Raw genomic sequence first — 20,487 nt, 5'->3', positions numbered from 1 at the left:
TTGCTTCGGAGATCATACAATTGCTTATTCTGTACTTGTTTCTTTTTTTTTTTTTTGTGGGTGGGGGTTGGGGAGATGATTCTGGAGAAGAATCTACTCATCTTCCCATCAATTTACTGCTCAACCTAAAATTAAGTTCATAGAAATCAAATCTAAAAAGAAGAGATGATCAACACTACACCACATAAGATTCAACAACAGGAACCATTGTATTTAAGATAAGATAAGATGATCACAGAGTCTGTCACTCGCAACTCTAACTAAGATGGACAAAGCTGTCGAGGACGCAATGGAACATATCCTATATGTTCTCATTTGTCGTATCAGTCAAAAAAGTCTACAAGTCACAGCATGTCAGTGTGTGACCTAAACTAGTCTAGCAATTGAAGGTCGCCCAGGTAGACGGCAGCCGTGCGGAGTTGGCAGTCGGCATGTTGCGCACATTCAGATCAACAGGAAGCAAGCGATACTCGATATCAAGCTCTCTTAGAACTTTGATCATCTCCTGGAGCACAAGCTCTCTTCGCGTCCACTTCTCCCCCATATCTTGGAAGTTAATCCGATGCCTCATCCAGATCGAGACTCTCAGCCTGTTCATGTCGTCTACATCCCTGAGAACCACCGAGGGATTTGGGTACCAGTGTTCCGTCTTGTTCTCCATGTACCTGCAATGGTTGGATGACAAGTAAGCTTCTCTTCTGTATGAAATCAACTTCTCAAGTTGGGAGGTTAACTTTCTCACCCTATGATTCTCTCTCTCATTACGGCAATCTTTTCCACCGGAGTTGCAACGTGAACACAAAAGTCGATCGATTCTCCCATGTCTGGACTCCGGTAGAAATTGCCGATCGGTAGAGTGGCCAACAAGGAATTCGGATATGTGATCTTCTGGTTGTCGTACCTCAAGAAAACTGTCGTCAGGATATTCATCTCCTCTACGATCATCTGAAACAGTAGAGACATGAAGTTAGATTAACCACTGCTAATTTATGTAGATAAGATGATTACCTCTGTCGAGTTCTTTCTCTTGTACGTACCTGAACTCCATCCACTTCGCAGCGATCGCCAACATCATAAGGGTGCACCACGAATAAGAATATAATAGCTTCGAAGATCATCTTCAAAGTGTTACCAAAAATAAAAACTGCTACCAAAATCTGAGAGCTGAGAAGAACGAAGAAATGGGTGGTGGCAATTCCCAGGATCAGAAGCCAGAGACCGATCACGATAATTCCGACCACAATATTCGCCATCTGATGGAGTTTATTCACCGCTGTTTTTGTGTCGTTCAGTGTCAAAGAAAGAGCTCTGCGCTCCCTAAACGCATTGATCTGCAGCGGACGAATCAAATTCGCATTCGACTATGCTTCTCTTGGGAAACAAAAGAAAAAAATTAGATTTGCTTTGATGAAAAATGAGGAGATCATTACCACCCAGTTCTTGAGAGACTTCCTGTTGACCCTATTTTTTTCTTGTGCTCCCTCGAACAAGCTCATCGTCTTTATAGCTTCATCCTCATTCATGAAACGCATTAAATCTACCAAGTAGATGTACCTACAGAATCTCAAAGCATTCAGTCGATCGGCCGCATCCATGATCGACAGTACGTTTGCATTAGCCGTGCAACCGATGACGGAGACAGAAGAGGTTCTGATTTACCAGCCACCAAGTTATTAACAGAGGAGTTCTCATCTATAGAGATAAAATGCCATTGTACATCTTGCCTACAGGTGCTATGCATTCTCGATGGTTTTTGGGTTAGGAGATGTTAATTGTTCTTGATTCCACCTCAGGTACTGCATACATGCCACCGGTGAGAAATCATGGATTTCGAGGCTTAGACTATATGACTATCGACTGTAATCCTCTCCAGGAAACAGGGCGATTAATTAAACATAGAGATAACAGGTTCCAGCAAGAACAATGATAGTATGCAATTCGTCGAACACCTTGAGAAGCACAAGGAGACTTACTTGGCACCAGGCCTGGCGACATTCTTGAAGATGTTTCTGGCCGCAGCCTTGGCCTCGTACTCGCTGCGTATCTGCATCAGGGAATCATCGTCCCCGCTCCCCTGCAGCGCCTGCTCATCTAGCGTCGTCAGAGTCCCACGCCGCACGATCCTCACCAGCTTTTTCATCCTCCAAGCAGATATGTTCTTGGGGTTGAGCTTGTGCAGCTCGTCGATCGTGATCCCTTCCTCCTGGTGTTTGACACCCGTGACCTTGACACTTCTGCCCATCCGCGCGCTGCTCCTCTGAATAGGTCCGCTTCCGATCACCCTGCCGCTCCTGTTGGTAAGTGCTGCTGCCTGGAGCTCTTTGGAGATTCGGGCGCCTGCGTTCTGTAGCTTTTGCACCTCGGCCATCATCCGGTCCTCGTCGTCCCTGATGTTCTGGATCTCAATCAGCGGCGGGCCGGAGAGCGTCTCGATCACGTACTGATTGAACAGAGACTCCTGGATGCGGTCGAAGTAGGTGCTCACGTGGAAGGAGGAGGCGAGGACCTTGACGAGCAGAGTCTTGACGAGCCGGAACCCGGTGGCGATGAGGAGGCAGAACAGGACCTTGGTGACGTAAGGCGGGACGTTGCTCGTGGTCCGGCGCTTCATCTTGTTGTCGAACATGCATTGCCACGAGAGGAGGACGAGGCCGAGCCAGAGGCAGTTCTGGACGGGCTTCCGGAGGCTGTAGACGAAGTAGAGCACGCGCTTGCGGAGGAGGAAGTTGCCCTCGATGCCCAAGACGATTAACCGGATGAACCAGCCGGAGACGAGGCGGCCGCAGATGAGAACGAAGAGGAGGAGGAGCCACCTCCAGAGGTGGAGGTCCAACAGCGTCATGCGCTTCAGGTGATGCAGGGCAAGGCTACAGGCGAGCGCGGCGATGATGAGGAAGAGACTCAGCCACTGGAGGACGGTGATCCAGCTGAAGTCGGCCCGCTTGAACTGCTCGGGGATGTCGTCGTCCATGAACGGGTCCTCATCGTCCTCGTCCAGCCGCAGCGACTTGCTGAGGAACCCGGACTTGATCGGCCCCGACCGGAGCTGGCCCGACTTCGGGAACATCCCCGACTTCGGGATCTCGTCATTGCCGGCAGCCGAGGGCGTTCCCGTCGGGGGAGGCACCGGGTCCATCAGTCTCGAGCGCGTCTTGGCGTGGAGCATGGTGGAGTTACGGCAGATGGAAGCGTTGGAGGTGCACCGTAGCACCTCGGCACCATCGCCTTCGTCATGTCCGAGGCTCGGGCTCGCAGAAGGCTTTCGTCGGCGGAGATTGGCGCCGTCGTCATCTTCATCGTCATCGTCATCGTCATCGTCATCGTTGGAGGAGGACCGGTAGAGGTGGGTCTCGGCGGAGGGGGCTTGGAAGGAGACGCGGAGCTCCTTGGAGCCGGAGATGGAGGAGGGGGAGGAGGACTGCTTCTTGAGTTCCTCCATGTCCAGGTCTATGTCGAGGGTCAGCTCGGCGCCGGAGGCCCGCTGGTTGCAGAGAAAGGTTCTGATCAGCCGCGACGGCGGGTCCTCGGCGCTCTCCGCCTCGGGGTTCTTGAAGCTGAACCCTCCAGAGTTGTTACCTCCTCCTCGTGCTGCTGCTGTGTGGCCGTCGCTGCCATCTTCGTTCCAGAACTCGTAGCTGGAGTCCCTCCACACCCTGATACCGTCGCTGTTGCTACTGCTGCGGTCGGGGAGGGGGGAGTGCTGGTCGAATATGCCAGCGTCATGGCTGTTACCGTCGATCTTGACGACGACCTCGCCATGGTGGTCGCTATCGTCGTTGTCAAGAAGGATAGGCCGCTCCTCCAGCTCGTAGGAGAAGGTGCGGGAAGAGGTGTACTTGTGGGAGCCATGGGACTTGAAGGATCGACTCAGAGAATCCATGGAGGAGGGAAGACGGGTGGAGGTGGAGGAGGGAAGGAGAAGCTGAACTTAGAGACATAGAAGGGGAAGGGGGTTCCGGAAGGCACCAAGTGTAGGAAGGGTGCCAACGGAGAGATTTCGAACGTAGAAAATGGGACGTCAGAGTTTCGTCACCAAACCAAATCATACTACACGTGTGTGTATATATATGTATATATATGGGCACTATAATTGGAGGGGCGACTGCGGGGGCTGAGCAGCACCGACCGAGGTGGAGACGTGCACGGCGGAGGATGGAAGCGCAGATAGCGATGCGAGGGCGGGCAGCGTTCCCGGCTCGGTTTCCTCGCGTCGCAAGTCAAAGGCGGGGCGACAGGTGTCGTGGTTTTCGGATTTACCGGTGCCTCGTTATGCTACACGACCGGTCCTCCCTCTGTTTATTTATTATTATTGCGGTAAATGGTGGATGAGAGCAAGCGAATTCGGAGTCCAACAAGCTCGGAGAAGAGCTCCGATAAAATCATACGGATACGCCCATCGTTCAAAACGGATAATCCCTCACGAGCTTATGGACCGTATCAATGACTGACCGACAAAAGGGTGCTTTGCACTCATAGAATTGGTATGGTAACATAATAAGTTTGTGATGGCCGATCGACCAAATGATCGCTTATCAAAGTTATCGATTATTAATATATACTTTGAGATCTTAACGATCCAACACATAAATTAACTAATGGGGGAAGGATGATTGACCATGTAACCTTCTGAAAATGTTATTCTAACGAGCATATACTGCCTTTTAACTTTATGTCCCAAGTGTGGGTTGTGCTAATCTGCAAAGATGACTGTGGAATCCTCATTAACGTGTGCTATCATTTTGCTATTTTTCATGGGATCATACTTTTTTTAACGATAGAATGAATCAAGATTTTCGAATAATGAGATCGAATCCAATCCTGACCCTTCCATGGACTCCTAGTGACCAATCCTAGAACAAACCAGGAAACTTTGCTCGTAATGCTTCACTGCCGACCTTTGATTTGGCTCCAAAACTATAGGATGGTGTGGATCAAGGCAAATCTGTGCATATGTGATTTTGATACATGCTGCAGCCAATCTGAACTCATGCATGCATGCATGTTTGATCTGAACTCAACTCATGGTGAGGTGTTTTATGAATAGCAGTTGATCGACAAGCAGTAGAGCAGTAAACGTAGCATTCAAGGTGGGTTGTTCACATTCTTCTTCCTTGTAGCCGTCACAGCTATTTACTTGGTCCAGTGTTGCAAATGGTAGCACTACTGCTCCCAGGTTTCTTCGACCTCAAGAAATATTAAGCTGTCTATATATAACGCTAACTCTTTAATTAGATGACCAAATATATAGAATATTGATGTCATTGAAGCTTTCACATGAAATAGTTCGCCATCACTTTGTGGTGGATGTAAAGGTACATACATCTTGAAGAAGAGCATGCTACTGTTCCTACACATCAATCAACCAAACTGTACAGTCAACAGATAAAATGGTCCACCAATAACATGCAAATAAATGATATGAATCTTTTGTCATATTCTGCATGCAAATTAAACATCAGAATCGAAACTGTAGAAACCTTTTTTACTCAGGTGCTGACTGAGGAAATCCCTCGTTTAGTGATCCCAGTTGCATGTCTAAGTGGAAGATATCTCAGCTATTCAAGTTCCTCTGCATCGTTATGCTCAATAGTACTAAAAGTACTTACAAATTCTTCAAAGGCAACAACAGAACCCCTATTAACAGTATGTGGTTAATATCAGTTGTACTATTCGAACCACTGCTTAATCCATTATTATTGTTAGATGTAATTTTGTTAAGGTTTCCTCTTCTGTTCTTGTTGAATGTCTATCTATTTTTTACTGAGTTTCAGGAACTATTTAGAGAGACTTTAAAGATATGAATATGACATCTTTGGCCAAAAGTATAAATGTAATCTCTCAGTCATTACTCGGGACACCAACCCAAAAGTTCACATATTGATCTGCTAAAAGAGTTGCAGTCCTGCAAGAAATAAATCCGAACCATGCAATGTGCTTAGATTGTAAGATAGCACCTCGAATATATTATTAATAAGCCAAAAGGATCCAATATGGGGAACACTCTTCGCCTACCCTAAAATCTCATCTCGCATTGTTTGTGATGGTAGGTCATGGATGCCTAATTGACAACGTATATCGTAGTTGACTTGATAAAAACTCGAAGCAATGGAATGAAACGAAGAGGAGATCGAGAGACTAATATGCCATGCAAATGTTCAGTTATATATTTACCTCTGGTACTTCAAGGTCTGCTTTGGTGCAATCCAGCTTCGAGGTCACCCACAGCTTTCACAGTGGCCAAGCACTGCAACCAGTCGAGTGTGGAAAATGGGGAAGATAGCAGTCACTCTTGACTCGCTTGCAAGGAGAAGGAGTTAAATGGATGAAAGAGTACTAAGATATTGGCACGGCTCAATCAGAAAAAAGGTCTGAAGACATTCCTTGCAGTGCCTTTGTAGTGAACTCCGAGTGAACCGAGCCAACATCACAGTAACTATTTCAAGGTGATTTATCATTGCTTCTGCTGTAGAGAAAGCATAAGCCAAAGGAAAGAAGCAAGAAGATAAGAGATATGTGGAGAATACAACAATCTCCCTTCTGCGGAGAAGTGGAATGGCTACATACATAGAGAGGATGCAGCGAGAGGAAAAGAGATGGGATGAGAGAGTGGTGGTGGAGCAAGGGAATGTCTTGGAATTTAAGGAGGTTGAAGGTGTGGGGTTGGCATTTAAAGCTCCCGACAACCAAAGGAGAAAGGCACGCTGCAGCATTAATAGTAAACCTCATCCTCTCTCTCTGGTATTATTTACATAATGGATGTGTAATGAGAACCGGGAGGTTCTTCTTAGTCTTTTTTATCTGCACAAGAACTTCCAAATGGTACATAAGTTGTCACTCCGCCAACAGCTTTTTAGATTTAGCTTCTTCAGACAATAATGGCTGCCTTACGACCAACGAAGGCAGCAGCATGTGTATGTGTGTCTGTGACTTTTCGAGAGAGAGAGAGAGGGTGGTAAATTTGTTGCTCCTCAGTAGAAGCACAGCAGCTGCATCACGTTATGATTCATCTGCATGTAGATACACAAATGAGTGATGTGGAATGGCATGGTTACATCACGTAATGCTGCGTCCACTATACAGGAAATCAAATAAATGACCACCTCTTCCATCAATGAACGAAAAGACCTACAAAAGCAGCTCTAGTTACTCATGTCGTCAAATCTCAAACAGTGCAAACCAAGAAAGCGGGGAGAGAGAGCGAGAGAGAGGGTAGACTGATGCATCACAAGTATGCTGCATATCGTACACAGAAAATTCAATGAATGACTGAATACCTCTTCCACCGAAACAACGTGAAGTGAAGTTACTCATGCTTGCAGCTTCCAACGGAGAAGACAAGGAAAGAGACAAAGGCGCGGAATGGCAGTAGGGAAGTAAAGGAGGAGGCATGGGTTTGCGAAGAGGAGTGACTTACAGGGACTCGGTGTCTGACGCGCCACATAATTGCGAGCATCCATGCGTACAAATGCCCCCCCCATCTTGTCAAACTTATTGTCTTTGCCATGTGGAAGTGACATGGAGCTTCTCTCTTTCTCTCCATCACTTGGGCACATTTAATCGCTTCCACCCTTTTCCTCCCGCGTTGGATCGGCTGCTCTACTGTAGCTGTGAGCAGGATGACTGAGGTACTGTGCACTGTCGAAGCAGCCATTGGGAAGAATTTTATGCCTACCTATTTACATCACTTATGCCGATGTAATCATCTAATTTCCAATTGATCACAAGATAGATACGTTTTAAGGAATAACCTAATGTAATTTTAACCGAATTGGATAGATTAGACACGTCAGCACATTCCAAGAGGTGATTTCTTGGTCTACGCCCACTGTTGTTGGTGTAAACAGCTTTTTAGTCGTGACCTCGGGGTCGACGCGGCTTGGTTCGGGTCCGGATGACGGGTTGCCGATTTCTTCGGGAGGAGGTTCCTTGCCAACGCGCCCGGAGAGAAACGCTTCGCCTTCGTCCCTGCACGCAGGTCGTGACGGGAGAACTCGACCCGACCCCTTCGACGATCAAGTCAGTCAATAATCGTAGTGGGGTTATTTTCTATGTTTTTTTCCCCTTCCTTTCGTTTAGAATGCAAGGGTATTTATAGGGGAGTTTGGTGTTACCTGATGTGCCTGCCCGCAGGGGATAGGATCGTACCTTCTGATGACGTCTGATATTACTATCGACGTAGCGTGTGGAATCGAACTTGAGCGGTCGTTAATGGGCCTCGGTTGGCACCCGTGTCAGTCACGCGGTGTCGGACTAACAAGGGAATGGGACGTCAATGGGTGTCACGTAAGTCTTATCGTAATTATTACCCTCATCAGCCACTAATGCGGATAAATTCAACTCCAAATCGGATCCTCCCGTCGCGCCCGCTTCGAGAACCGGTTCGCCTCTCGCACCACAAGACGAAGAAGGGCACGAGAGCCTTCGCCCTACGTTTAGGCGCCGTGAGGACTCCGCTTCCGCTTCCGCCCTCGCTTCTCGGTTCGTCCTTTACCCTTTCCCCCTTTTTCTTTTCTTGATCGATGGTGATTTCTCGTACGAATTGGTTGGTTGGGTTTCTTGTTCCCGCAAGATCGCCTTGATTCCTTTTTCTCGGATTGTGGTTTCCTAGTCGGTAAAGATGTTTTCTTGTGAGGGATGAACGCTTCTCTTTCGTCCTTTCGGAGAGATCGTCGGTCTCCCTGTATCAAATCAACATCAGATTAGATCGGACGATTTTGGTTCGTCACGAGTCACTCCTTTTAGGTAGAGGTCGGCCGTAGACGACATTGGTAGAATGTGAGGGTTCGGAGGAATGATATACGATAATTTTGTTCATGTCATGCAGTGACAGATGACTTGTTTTCAGATTGCCATTTGATTCTTTCGATAACCAGCCTTTATGATCCACCGATTCCTTTTAAAATGCTATTGTCCCATCTCACTCAAGAATTTTTAGCTGTTCTTCAATTTTCCTACATAAAAAAAGAAGAAGAGAATTTCTATATATATTTGAATTTGGTCTTTTTGGATACATCTCGAAAACGCTTATGACAATGTGGCAGAAGTAAATGTTCAGAGGTATTATAGTCCCTTCTTTTTGAGGTTGGTTGGGTTGGGTTGGAGTGTTACATCTGGAGAATATAATCAAGTAATTAAATAATCTTTTCATGCCAGTTGGATGATCTCCTCAGTGCCTTCCCTTCTTAAATAATCTTTTGCATCATTTGAAGTTCTATCTATCTCTTTCTTTAATGTATTATTTAGTTCTCGAATATTAATTATCATTTGGAGGCGTTGCCCGAGAGAAAAAAAGGAGCTCTCGAATATTATAATTTTAAAATTGTATATTATGATTGATAAAAATAAATTAAAACAAAAATAACACATCAAAATTATACATTTAAAATATCAAATTACATTGTTCCTGTCTAATAACAAAATTGATAAAATAAAATAAGATTAACATCAAATATCATTAAAATTCACTTCATTATCATCAGCTTCATCTTCTGGTGATTTATATTCTTATTGTTCATCTTCATCATAATAGGTTTCCTCCTTTTTCATAATTTATAGAGGATGGACTTGAGGCTTTTGTATTTATCTTTCTTCTCGCGAGTTGTCATTTATATTTTTATTTTTCCAATGTTTGAAGCTCTTGCTACATCGCTTTATATCAAATTATTATTATACAAAATAAGATCATCTTCAATATTTTTTGAATTTGTATATATTTCTCTCACCAACCATTCGTTTCAATCATCTACATTGATCTGATTTCTTTATATAGATCTATTATATTATACAAATTAATGAATCAGTTAATCGTATCAATATCTTAAAAAGTAAATTAGTTAAAACTAAAATATTTTTATATACTTATATTTTCGAAGATACTTTAATTTAACTTAAATCTGCACTGATACAAGTCAAACTTAGAAATTTTATAGCTAATTATTAAAAGTTTGATTTATTACTTTCGAATAAGCCCTCAGAATTATAAATTTAAGTTCAACTATTAATATAACATATTTTAAAAAATTACATGATGTTAAGTATATGAAGTTACACGGGCTTGGTAACCCTTGATCGAATTATTATATAAATTTTAAAAAGACCCTCGACATTCTTGTAAAATAATTTATTTATGATTTTGTCTTAAACTTTAATGTTGTAAACTTTCCCATCCCTGCACTCTGGAGGATCGATCCCAGTCAACGTTTACTTCATCTGTCCTATCGAGCGATCGATCTTCTGTTGTGAGATGATAGCTACTTGGCCGGAGAGAGGGGTGGGTTTTTTGGGCCTAGACTAGGATGACATGGTTCTAGGCTAGGCCTAGGAAGTCCCCCGGGAGGTTGCTAAATGGAATCGGGGCTAGCGAAGTGGTTTTTCATGAGGTCTACCGAGGACCTCATGGCTGATGTGCACAAATATGTCATTGTGGTGAGTTCGGACCCTCCGAAACTTAGTCTTTTTTTTTTTGTTTAGCTACCTAGTTTTAATTGTTATTTCTTGATACGTAGAGTTAGCACCTCAAATGACATTGATCGATCGAGTGCATGACTCCTTGATCGCTATGTCTCGACTCCTTTAAGAGTGAGATGAGTTGAGAAATAAGACGGTCGAGAGGGACTATTTCTTAAATGAGACGACTCAGCTCCAAGTCCATAAGGACCACATAGAGTAGCCATTGATGGTAGAATTGAGGCAGAGGACAGAGCTATAAAACTAACTAGACATCGTGAAGTAGTTGACCATGGAGGCAAGGGTCGGTCGACATCGCTTTAGTGACATAGTGCCGAAGGCCCAGTTTGAGGTTGCCGCCCTCCACGTCGAGAATAGCAAGATCCAACGTGTCGTGGAGGGGTTGAGGGAATAGCTTCAAGTGGAGGAAGCTCACCATTTAGAGTATGAGGCCGGAGGGTGGCTAAGTACAAAGCGTTTCAAGGGTTCAAGAAGGGGCTAACCCAACTCTCCTTCAACACTCAGTGTTTTGGGTATGAGTTTACGATTTTCCAAATATGATTCGACCACCAGGGCCTCAAGCACGCGAAATCTCTCTATGGTAAGTGCCCAATCGACAATAATATTATTTTCATCATATTTGACAGCATTGTGACCGCAACGAATCAACTCCTCCTATGGAAGAAGTCAAAATCAAGCCCGATGAAGAAGTTGAAGGTGCATCAACCGAATAGATTGGGAAGTTGACTCACTAATTGAGGGACTCAGTCCTATGGTTGCTGAGCTTGAGCCAACCATTGTGCTTAAGCCCCTCTTGGTCCAACCCCTCGCCATCGTGTGATCACTCGAACAAAAAGTTGTCGTAGATGATAATGTCATAAAAGTTGTCTAAGTGTTGAGGGTCAATATTTTTTGTCTTTTGTTCTATTTTACTTTCACTTGTCAGAGCTTTTCATTTTGCATATAAGAACCCCCGACTATAATGTAAAAGCTTCTTTTAGTGAAAGGAGTTTTTTTACAAAAAGGTCATCGAGGAGGGGGGTGTAGAGCCTTCTTTCTTATTTACATGAACACTTTTATATGAGAAGTGTTCAAAGGAGTAAATTTTAGTCAAGGATGGATCTAGTCTCCCCTTGGTCTTTACTTCCTAGGCTACTCAAGGTGATTCGATCAAGGGGTCGTTTCCTCCTTTGCTATTTTCTTCAACTCAGCCCAATTTTTTTCCCAACAATGATGGATCCATCAGCTATGATGTGCCAATTGACCTCTTGTAGCAACTCTATGTAAATGACCAAATGTTAGGTGGTAACTAACTAGAAGAACTTGGACGGTTGGAGACCACTAATGTACGCATTAATGAGGCTGTACGACTTGGGTTTGATGCCATCCTCACCTCATCATTAAACCTCTTCATATAACGTGCTAATGTCTCCATGTCTTCTTAGTACATGGCTAGAAGAGAAGTCATAGGCTTCTTTGAGAGTATGTAATTGATAAACTTAAGTTCAAATTCCTTAGTCAACTACTTGAATGAAGATATTGATTCGGAAGGCAGCTTATCGAACCATTCCCTTATTGATCCTCGCATAGTAGTCGGGAAGGTTTGACACATGAGAGATTTGGTCATCTAGTATAATGTCATCTGCGAGGTAAATGTTGTCACATACTCCAAAGGATCCAAGTTTTTATCATAAAGATCGAGCATAGGTAAGCAGAATCCTTGTGGGATGGATCCCTTCCATAATGTTGGTTAGCTCAGTTTTCTTTGCCTGTCTAATTTCTTTTTTGATGTCCTCTTGCCACTAGTCTATCTAAAGAGATGGATTCAGATGTTAGGGGGATCGACTCCCTCTATGCCACAAGCTTTGGTGGAGGATTTAGATGTGGTTTGTAAGGACTCTAGGGTGAATACGCCTCTCGTGGCTCATTGATAGGAGATTGGGATTCAGCCATAAGGCTTAAGGTTGGAGCAAGCGGAGGAATAGGGACAGGGAAAGGTGGAGTAAATGGAGTTTGTGGTACCTAATGTGCCATATGGGCTTGTTGGGAAAGGGGACTACAAACTAAACTATCTCTATCAAGACTTGCACATGATGAGTTAGATTATGGAGTGTCTCAACAAGGACAACTATAGTAGAAGTTGGTTGTTTGGTGAGTGGTAGTGTGTTAGATGTTGAAAAGGTGATAAAAGGTTGAGGGTTTAAAATTTTGGAAGGTAGTATTCGGTGTCGGCTCGATGGTCGGGTCAAGAATGCTCAGGCCTAGGAGGGCTAGAGTAAGGAGGTTCAAAACCGATAAGTTTGGATCCTCCTGATTCACTCAAGATGGACCAACAAAGTTTTCCTAAGATATTAAGAAGGCCCTTATTCTAGCTTCAAATTATTAAATCACATTTTGATTGTTTATCTAAGTCCTTCTTGATTTGTCTCAATTCTTCTGTTCATATGTCAAATCTGGACATTGAGAAGGCTCTCCTTTTGTCTCAGTTTGATCTCGATTTGTGATTAGTTCATCCAACTTTAAATATGCTAAATTCTACAAAATTGAATCGGGGCATTCCAGACAAATACCCTTTGATGCTTAAGTTAGTTTGAGATTTGGAGGGTTTGGAAAGAGCTCTAAGATTGTGTTTAAGAGACTCTTTAGGATCGTTATACCTATGATCGATACTTGTTATGGGGAGCAATTACACGTTTCTCCTGACCTTGATTGTGGTCGTGCCATGTCAAGCTTGACGGTGCTTAACAATTTGACCAATTCGACCATGTGACCTTGAGGTATTAGAAATGCATCGTCCACTTGGGTTCAAGGTATTGGAGATGCATTGTCCATGTGGCCTTGGGTGCCAAGCATGCATTGTCCATGTGGGTCTTAGGTATTGGGCTAGTGTCGATCAGTCAGGTGTTGGTCATGTTATTATTCCCATATCGATAGTAATTTTTACTTTGATGTTGTGTTAAATTTTTGATTTATGATTACCTTATTTAATATCATGTTAAAATTTCAAATTAGATAAGTTTAAAATGGATTAGTTAAGACTTAACATATATGAGATTCAAAATCAACGTAACCCAAAGATTAAATAAAATAGATCATGAATCGAATCGTATCCCTGCAGATGCTTAAATAATATTTTCGCAATAAACTTCCATTGATCTTTATTTTTTTTTACTTACACTGGGGTAGTTTAATATAGATTAAGTAGTTTTCTAACCTATTAAACATTTTGGATTTATGATGTTCCAATTAAAAATATTTATCAGGCACGGTAATCAACACGAGTACGTAAACACCGGAGAAGACGACGACTCCCCGGCTCCAGGATGGCCGGCGTCACCGACGAGTGCAACAAAACGTACGCCAGGATGGCCACGCGTTTATGCGGCGGCGTCCTGCTAACGAATCAACGACAAAATCGCATCTCGGCCGTAACATCTGATGTGCATATAAATGTATGTATATAGATTCATGCAAGGAGTCGGTGGGTTTGAAATCCTGTTTCGGTCCGTCATGATTCGGCAGCTCGCTTGTACTTCTCCCATGTCATGTGTCCGCTTGGGCATGGTGTTCTGGCAAAGCCGTATGTACTTTTGTCTTGCTTCCCTCTGTCGATGGAGGCTAATCATCACAATCTTTCATGGAACTTACAGCCTAAGTTTCATGGTTCAGAAACGATATCCAAAGATTTCTCACTCCCCACTTGTTGGTGTAAACAACTTCAAGCCGTGGTCTCGGGGCCGTCGCGGCTTGGTTCGGATCCCGATGATAGGGGATCTCCCTGGGACGTTTCTCGAGATTGCTGAGGCGACCGATTGCGTCGGTCCGATTGGGACGGGGTCATCATTTTCATCGAGGGAGGATTCCTCGCCTGCGCGTTTAGTGAACGACCTCCGACTTCGTACCTGCACAAAGGTCGGGTCGGGGAGCTCGACCCGACCCATTCGACGATCAAGTTAGTAGATAGTCGCAGAGGGTTTCTTTAGCTGAGTTGTGTCTTCTTTTCTTCTTCTCCCTTTTTCCCCTCGGAGCGCGAGGGTTTTTATTAGTGAGAATTACCGTTGCTTGATTGCTGGCCCGCAAGGAGCAGGACCATACTTCTGGTAGCGTCTGACATTACCGTTGGTGTGGCGTGGGGGATCGAGCCTGAGCAGAGTGTTAATGTGCCTTGGTAGACGTTCCGGTCTGCTTTGACCAGGTGCCTCATCAGATCAACAGAAGCGTAAGGCATCATCTAGGACAACTGATGTCACGTGAGTCTTATCGTAATTATTACTCTCATCACCACTGTTGTTCTTACTGAGCATTAGATTCTTTCCAACCCCAACCTAAATTTTGTCTGTACCGCTGAAAATTCTCCGACTCGCAAGGCTCTTCCGCGTCCTCTTCACGTTAGATCGGCTATCAAATCCGCCATGGCCAAGTGTTGGAGAAAGAACATGATTGGAACAGTCAACTCCGGTGCATGTGATGTAGGGTCTCCAAACATGCTAAAAATCTGTATTCAAACGACCGAACTCCCACTTCTTTATTCGAGCTTCGATGCGTATGAAGAAAACCCTGAGCTTTGCTCGGGACATACGAGCAGACACCTGTGTTTGAGCTGGCTTCATCTTTATATAAGCGCAGAAGCCGCTCCGTCAAAGCCTACACGATGTGTTGCGTTGGTTGGCTGCTGAACGAGGAGGATATGGCTGAAACGAAGACGGAGAGGGAGGCCGAGTCGCCCATGACTAGCAGAGGCCTGTCGAGGTGCCCCAGGATTATGGTGGAGAAGAGCCTCAGGGCCGCGGAAGCCGTCGAGCAAGCTCGGGACGACGACAACGGAGTTGTCCGCGTCAAGATCGTCGTCACCAAGAGGCAACTGAGGCAGATGGTGGCGTCGATGGGCCAAGGCCCGTGCAACGCCGCCGGTCCCCAGGCCGCAACGGCGGCGGCGTCGGCGTCGAACCTGGAGCTGCTGCTGCACGTCCTCCGTCGACGGCATATGAAGCGAGCCGAGACGGGGAAGGGGAAGCGGCACGGAGGCGGGCGGTGGCGGCCGGCGCTCAAGAGCATTCCTGAGGACATCATTCAAGACTAATGGAAAGCCCTTCCTCGTCTTATTCGTGAGCTTGTTCTATACATGTATAGCTGTTTGATTTCTGCTGCTTGCTTTAGCTTTACGGCCCAGCGGCGGCCATTCTGACCATTGCTGTTGCGCGTTTACTTCATGTAAAAGAAGATTACAAGCAAGTTTTGAATATTTTACTAATACATCATAAAGAAAGAAAGAAAGAAAGAAAGAACATAAAAGGATCATTGGATCGGGAGGAACATAACGAGTGAGTACATAAGACACACAAGAAATATCGCGGATGGATGTCTGATAGAGTTGACCGTCAACAGGAAGGGGACAGCTTGCAGACGGCGGAGGTGAGATGCGAGAGAGTGCCGAATGGGGAGAAATTCTTTGGCGGATCCATCACATCGATTATCGGATCCTTTCAATCAAAATATAGAAAGTCAACCATCTCTGATCTTTTCTTTTGAATTTTTCAAGGTTTTTGGACTTTATTAAATTCAGAGAAATTTGTTTTTTTTTAATTATTATTTTTTATTACTACTAAACGTATTTTCTTGAATAATTTCTTCTGTAGGTAAACATGATCGAAATCATCATCATCATCATACGTTATACACAGAGAGAGAGAGAGAGAGAGAGAGAGAGAGAGAGAGAGAGAGAGCAATGTTAGGGTCTTCCATCACGTCTCTTTTACAGATAATTATCCACACGTGAACCCTGTGATAGTTGCATGTTCCACTCTCAGTTATTTTCCTCTATTTTCCGTTCCGTTCTTAAAACTTAGGACAAAGTCTCCCATTTGATGGCTATGTATGCATGTATATTAAGCTACACAATGTAAGGGGTGCAAGTTAGCTTGTTAGCAACTACCAATCATTAGCTCACGAATCATTGATGAAAGAGAAGAGCTTACAGTTGTTATGTTTTTCTGTAGTTTAAGCACTAGTGGAACACCGAATATAGATCTTTATGAAAGCCATACTTAGTTGAATCAAGAGACTCATATTGGTAAAGAAAATACATGTCATGAACAGGAAAAAAAAAAAAAAAACTCCACCACCATTTCCCTAAGAATCAAATAACTTGGCTGTTGACACGGACCCATCAATCTGAATTCTTGCTAATAATTTCTATGATCCAACAGACATCTTGAGATACTACTAATCCATACTTTAATAAACCAAACTGTACCTAGCACTGGATTATCAAGGCATCACTGGTACTTCTAATTATTACATTTCTCTCGGAGTCTATCACTTAGAAGAACCTCAACGATTGGAGATTCCTCGACGATCCAGAATCACACAATTATTGGGTGCAACAATATCAGACTGTGACAACCAAGCTGCTTCGCCTTTACACATTGCTCCCAACGTTATACTGTGACACCATCATTTGTTTTACAGTTAGCATCTACCACAGGTTATCTTTAAATTGGAAAAGGTACGAGAAAATATTTGTGCAGAAGTGGGGACTGAATTTACTGGTCAAAGTTTGGCTGCTTGGAAGAAAAACATTGGATCACATGGTTAGCTCATCTGGGAGTGGAGTAGGCTCTCCTAAAACCTTACCACCAACATCAGGAAAGGTTTCTTTGCCGGGCAATGGCTCCACTTTACCATCAGCATCAACACTAATAGGATACATGAGAAGATGGCCTTTCAATGGAATTATATCCTCGGCATTATATCGGCTCCAGTTCTCCTCAGCTAACTTGTTAACATACTTTACACAATCCAAACTGTGAGGCTCCTTAAAAAGTGGATCCACCCCACCAAGATGCTCAGCCCATAACGACATCCTGTATCCATAGACCTACAGCAGAGCAGGTCCAATTAGATCAAATTAGTGTGGTGCTACACTGCTGGACAATCAACAAATTACATTATTCTACGCAAAGGATGTTTTTCTTAGTTTCAATATGCATCATTGCAAAGTGATGCTAATCATACTGTAATATACTAGCTGAACCTACCAGAACCATAATGTTTTCTTCATTAAAGAACTAATTAAGAAAACCAATATCTGAAATTTTGCTTTTTTGATCAGCACATTGATAAACATACCAAAATTTTGGTGCCTCATTGTGCATTTTTTTTCTCAATGGGTTTCTCTATTCCAAGAGGCTAAGATACACTACAACTGATACTAATCATGTCAATTTGGACTGCAGAACATGCTTACCGTACTTGCTCTTTTAAGAAAACCGATATCTGGCTTAGAATAACCTGGAGATGCTAGAGTAGGACGATTTGCAACATTCTTAGGATTTCAGGGGATCTTGGCGAAACTAAGAATTATATTGATGTCACATGGCATGATGAATGAGAAATTGAAGCATATTAATGCCATTTGAAAAAGGAAAACTTGTGTTGCTTATCTCAAAGATGACCGTATGACTGAAAGCCAACATGTTGGTCTCACGTGATGTGACAAAGTCATTAAAACCGTGACTGTTGTAAAATGTATTAATAATATGATATCGATGCGGACATCAAAAGGATTAGTATGGAACTTATTAAAAAAGATGGCGTCTATGCTTGTAAGGTTGTACCTTTCCTCATCTTTTCTCTCAGTTCTCTTAAAACTAGGGTAACTAATTCACATATGTTTGTGCCACATTGTTGTTTACTCTTTACGCATCACAAGATTGTTCCTGTTTTTGCATATTTATTTGATTCATCATATTAAATGAGCTGTAAGAATAGGGAAAAATAGTAAAAGGGTGTCACTAAGACTGACATATTTAATCTAAAACAATTGATAGGGTAATACTATCCCTCCTTCCCTTTGTTGGGATAGTATGACCCTTCCCAAAGACATGAGTGGCCTTGGCATTAAGGATCTCCTTTCGATCAAGAAAGTAATTTATGCCAAACAAATACTCCCTATCCTTCACCATGACAAAGTTTTTATTAGATGGATATCTTCTTTTCGGATACTAACCTCTATCCCTAGGATATTCTTCCTACAAGCAAATCTTCAACCTCTTACTAGTCGATCTCTAATCTTGCTTTCAATCTTAAGGATGGTGTTAGATGTCTTATTGGCAATGGCACCTCTACCATGATTTGGGATGACCCTTGGCTGAAAAAATATCCCTTTTAACAAATGGCCCATCTTTATTAAAACGAATGAACTGAGGCACTATACTTTGGTTTATGATATTATCTCTAATTTTCAATGACAATCCTGTGCATTGGATTCTCTCTTCCACCCTATTTTGGCAGAAAGGATAAGTAACATTCATATCCCTCACAACCCCAAGGTTGATACTTGGATCTGGTCTTTGATTCCTTTGGGTTTAACCACTGGAAGCAATGCGTACTGCTATTATATAACTGACCCCTATTCCATAGATGAGCCTTGGATGAGATGGAAGACTATTTGACATCTTAAGGTTACTCCCAAGATCAAAATATTCCTTTGAAAACTGTTGGAATAAACTCCCCACCCGATTCTATATAAATCTAACATCAACCACTGCCAATTGGACTCTTGCTCTGCCATCTGTTTGTTGTTTCTTCTTTACACATCTTCCACGAATGCTCCTATGCCCATTCCTTTTGGAAACTTATTGAAGAAAGAGCTGGTTATGTTTTCCAATTCTTCTGGACTTGGGATAAGGAAGACTGGCTCCTTGAAGGTTCCCCTTGGATTGTACCTCCTGTTCTGTCCTACTTAGTACCATCACTGCTTCCTTCTGGTTTCTTTGGATCAACTGGAATAATGTTAGGCACAACAACAATTCAACCAAGCTGTTCATCGTCTCATCAATCTTTCTTCAAGTCCTGAGGAAAGTGTGAGGGAGTTAAGTGATGTTCCTAATGATATCCAGGGAAGTTCCCTTAATTATTCAAGTTGATGGCTCCATTTGTTTCCCCTTTACTACCTACAGGCACTGGCTTCTTTGGATCAACCGGAACGATGCTAAACACAAGAACCATTCAATCAGGCCATCCATCCTCTCAACAAAAGCTTTAATTGCTGCTAATGACTTCATCAATCTTTCTCCAAGTTGTGAGGGAGTCAAGTGATGTTCCTGATGTCCCTGATGACAGCTAGGTAAGTTCCGCTTATATGCTTCAAGTTGATGGCTTATTTGTTTCCCCTTTCGCACCTGCAGGCACTGGTTTTCAACTTATAATGGCTGGTAACGAGTCACCTCGGATGGGGGGCAATTGCTGCAAGGCTTTGAGTTCACTAGTGGTGGAAAATTTGGCCCAGTTGGAAGCTCTAAAAGCAGTACAGTTTCTCCAACTTCCTATTATTGAGATCAACACTGACTCTATGGAGGTTGTCAACATTACCAAAGGAATTAATCCTATTCCCTGGTCCCTGCAAAATCTGCTTCCTTCTATTGAGATCAACACTGACTCTATGGAGGTTGTCAACATTACCAAGGGAATTAATCCTATTCCCTGGTCCCTGCAAAATCTGCTTCCTTCTATTGAGATCAACACCGACTCTATGGAGGTTGTCAACATTACCAAGGGAATTAATCCTATTCCTTGGTCCCTGCGAAATTTGCTTCTGGACTTTTTTTCCCTTTTTGACTCACTACATGTAGTTGGAATCAAGCACATCCCAGGTCGGGCAATTTTGTAAGCCACTACCAGGCAAATTTTAGTGGATCACAGATCTCTAGGTTTTTTATTTCTGCTGTGGATCCGTTGGCAGCACAGTTTGTTTAATAGGTTTAAATCAATAGATCTTTTCTTTCTTTAAAAAAAAAACATTTTTCTAAAGCGACACTTATTTTTTTAAATTGTAACAATGTTTCTTGTTATAGCTTTTTTTAATCATTTGATAAGTTTAGTATCTAAACTATACAATTCTCCGACACTTAGGTTTTCTATGTTTTCAGCCTAAGATCGATAAAAATCACAACTAAAAGTTTTATAAAACAACACTTGTTTCTGAAATCGGAACAACATTTCTTGCTTTTTTCAGTTTTTAACCACTTTGATATGTTCAGT

General features: G+C 43.2%; 3 protein-coding genes and 1 long non-coding RNA gene across 7 annotated transcripts in view; 2 read left to right on the top strand and 2 right to left on the bottom strand.

Annotated features, from left to right (window-relative positions):
* Positions 1-114: 114 nt before the first annotated feature.
* On the bottom strand, positions 115-3,954 carry LOC135653137 (mechanosensitive ion channel protein 6-like). Its single transcript, XM_065174667.1, has 5 exons — positions 1,974-3,954; positions 1,431-1,554; positions 1,038-1,331; positions 743-945; positions 115-665 (listed from the first exon to the last, which is right to left on the bottom strand). Exons 1-5 carry the CDS (start codon positions 3,878-3,880, stop codon positions 377-379), a joined length of 2,817 nt encoding a protein of 938 aa, XP_065030739.1. The 5' UTR covers positions 3,881-3,954; the 3' UTR covers positions 115-376.
* Positions 3,955-8,343: 4,389 nt separating this feature from the next.
* Positions 8,344-16,043, top strand: LOC135653053 (uncharacterized). Its single transcript, XM_065174495.1, has 2 exons — positions 8,344-8,478; positions 13,710-16,043. Exon 2 carries the CDS (start codon positions 15,098-15,100, stop codon positions 15,524-15,526), a length of 429 nt encoding a protein of 142 aa, XP_065030567.1. The 5' UTR covers positions 8,344-8,478; positions 13,710-15,097; the 3' UTR covers positions 15,527-16,043.
* Positions 16,044-16,569: 526 nt separating this feature from the next.
* LOC135653052 (phospholipase D delta-like) overlaps positions 16,570-20,487 on the bottom strand; it is an 8,534-nt gene continuing 4,616 nt past the window's right edge. The window contains exons 4-5 of one of the 4 annotated variants that reach the window (XM_065174491.1): positions 16,993-17,323; positions 16,570-16,888 (exon numbers count right to left, since the gene is read on the bottom strand). In XM_065174491.1, the coding sequence (XP_065030563.1) occupies positions 17,030-17,323 (294 nt within the window). In that variant the 3' untranslated portion in view covers positions 16,570-16,888; positions 16,993-17,029. Of the gene's footprint in view, positions 17,324-20,487 lie in introns of all 4 variants that reach the window. The other 3 variants (XM_065174492.1, XM_065174490.1, XM_065174493.1) reach the window with 3 other exon arrangements.
* Positions 18,971-20,181, top strand: LOC135653055 (uncharacterized). Its single transcript, XR_010502286.1, has 3 exons — positions 18,971-19,318; positions 19,407-19,541; positions 19,635-20,181. It is a non-coding gene; the product is annotated as an uncharacterized LOC135653055 (long non-coding RNA).

This window comes from Musa acuminata, chromosome BXJ3-11, assembly GCF_036884655.1.
Source record: "Musa acuminata AAA Group cultivar baxijiao chromosome BXJ3-11, Cavendish_Baxijiao_AAA, whole genome shotgun sequence".
Classification (NCBI taxonomy): Eukaryota; Viridiplantae; Streptophyta; class Magnoliopsida; order Zingiberales; family Musaceae; genus Musa; species Musa acuminata.
This window is presented reverse-complemented; position numbering and strand designations above follow the sequence as displayed.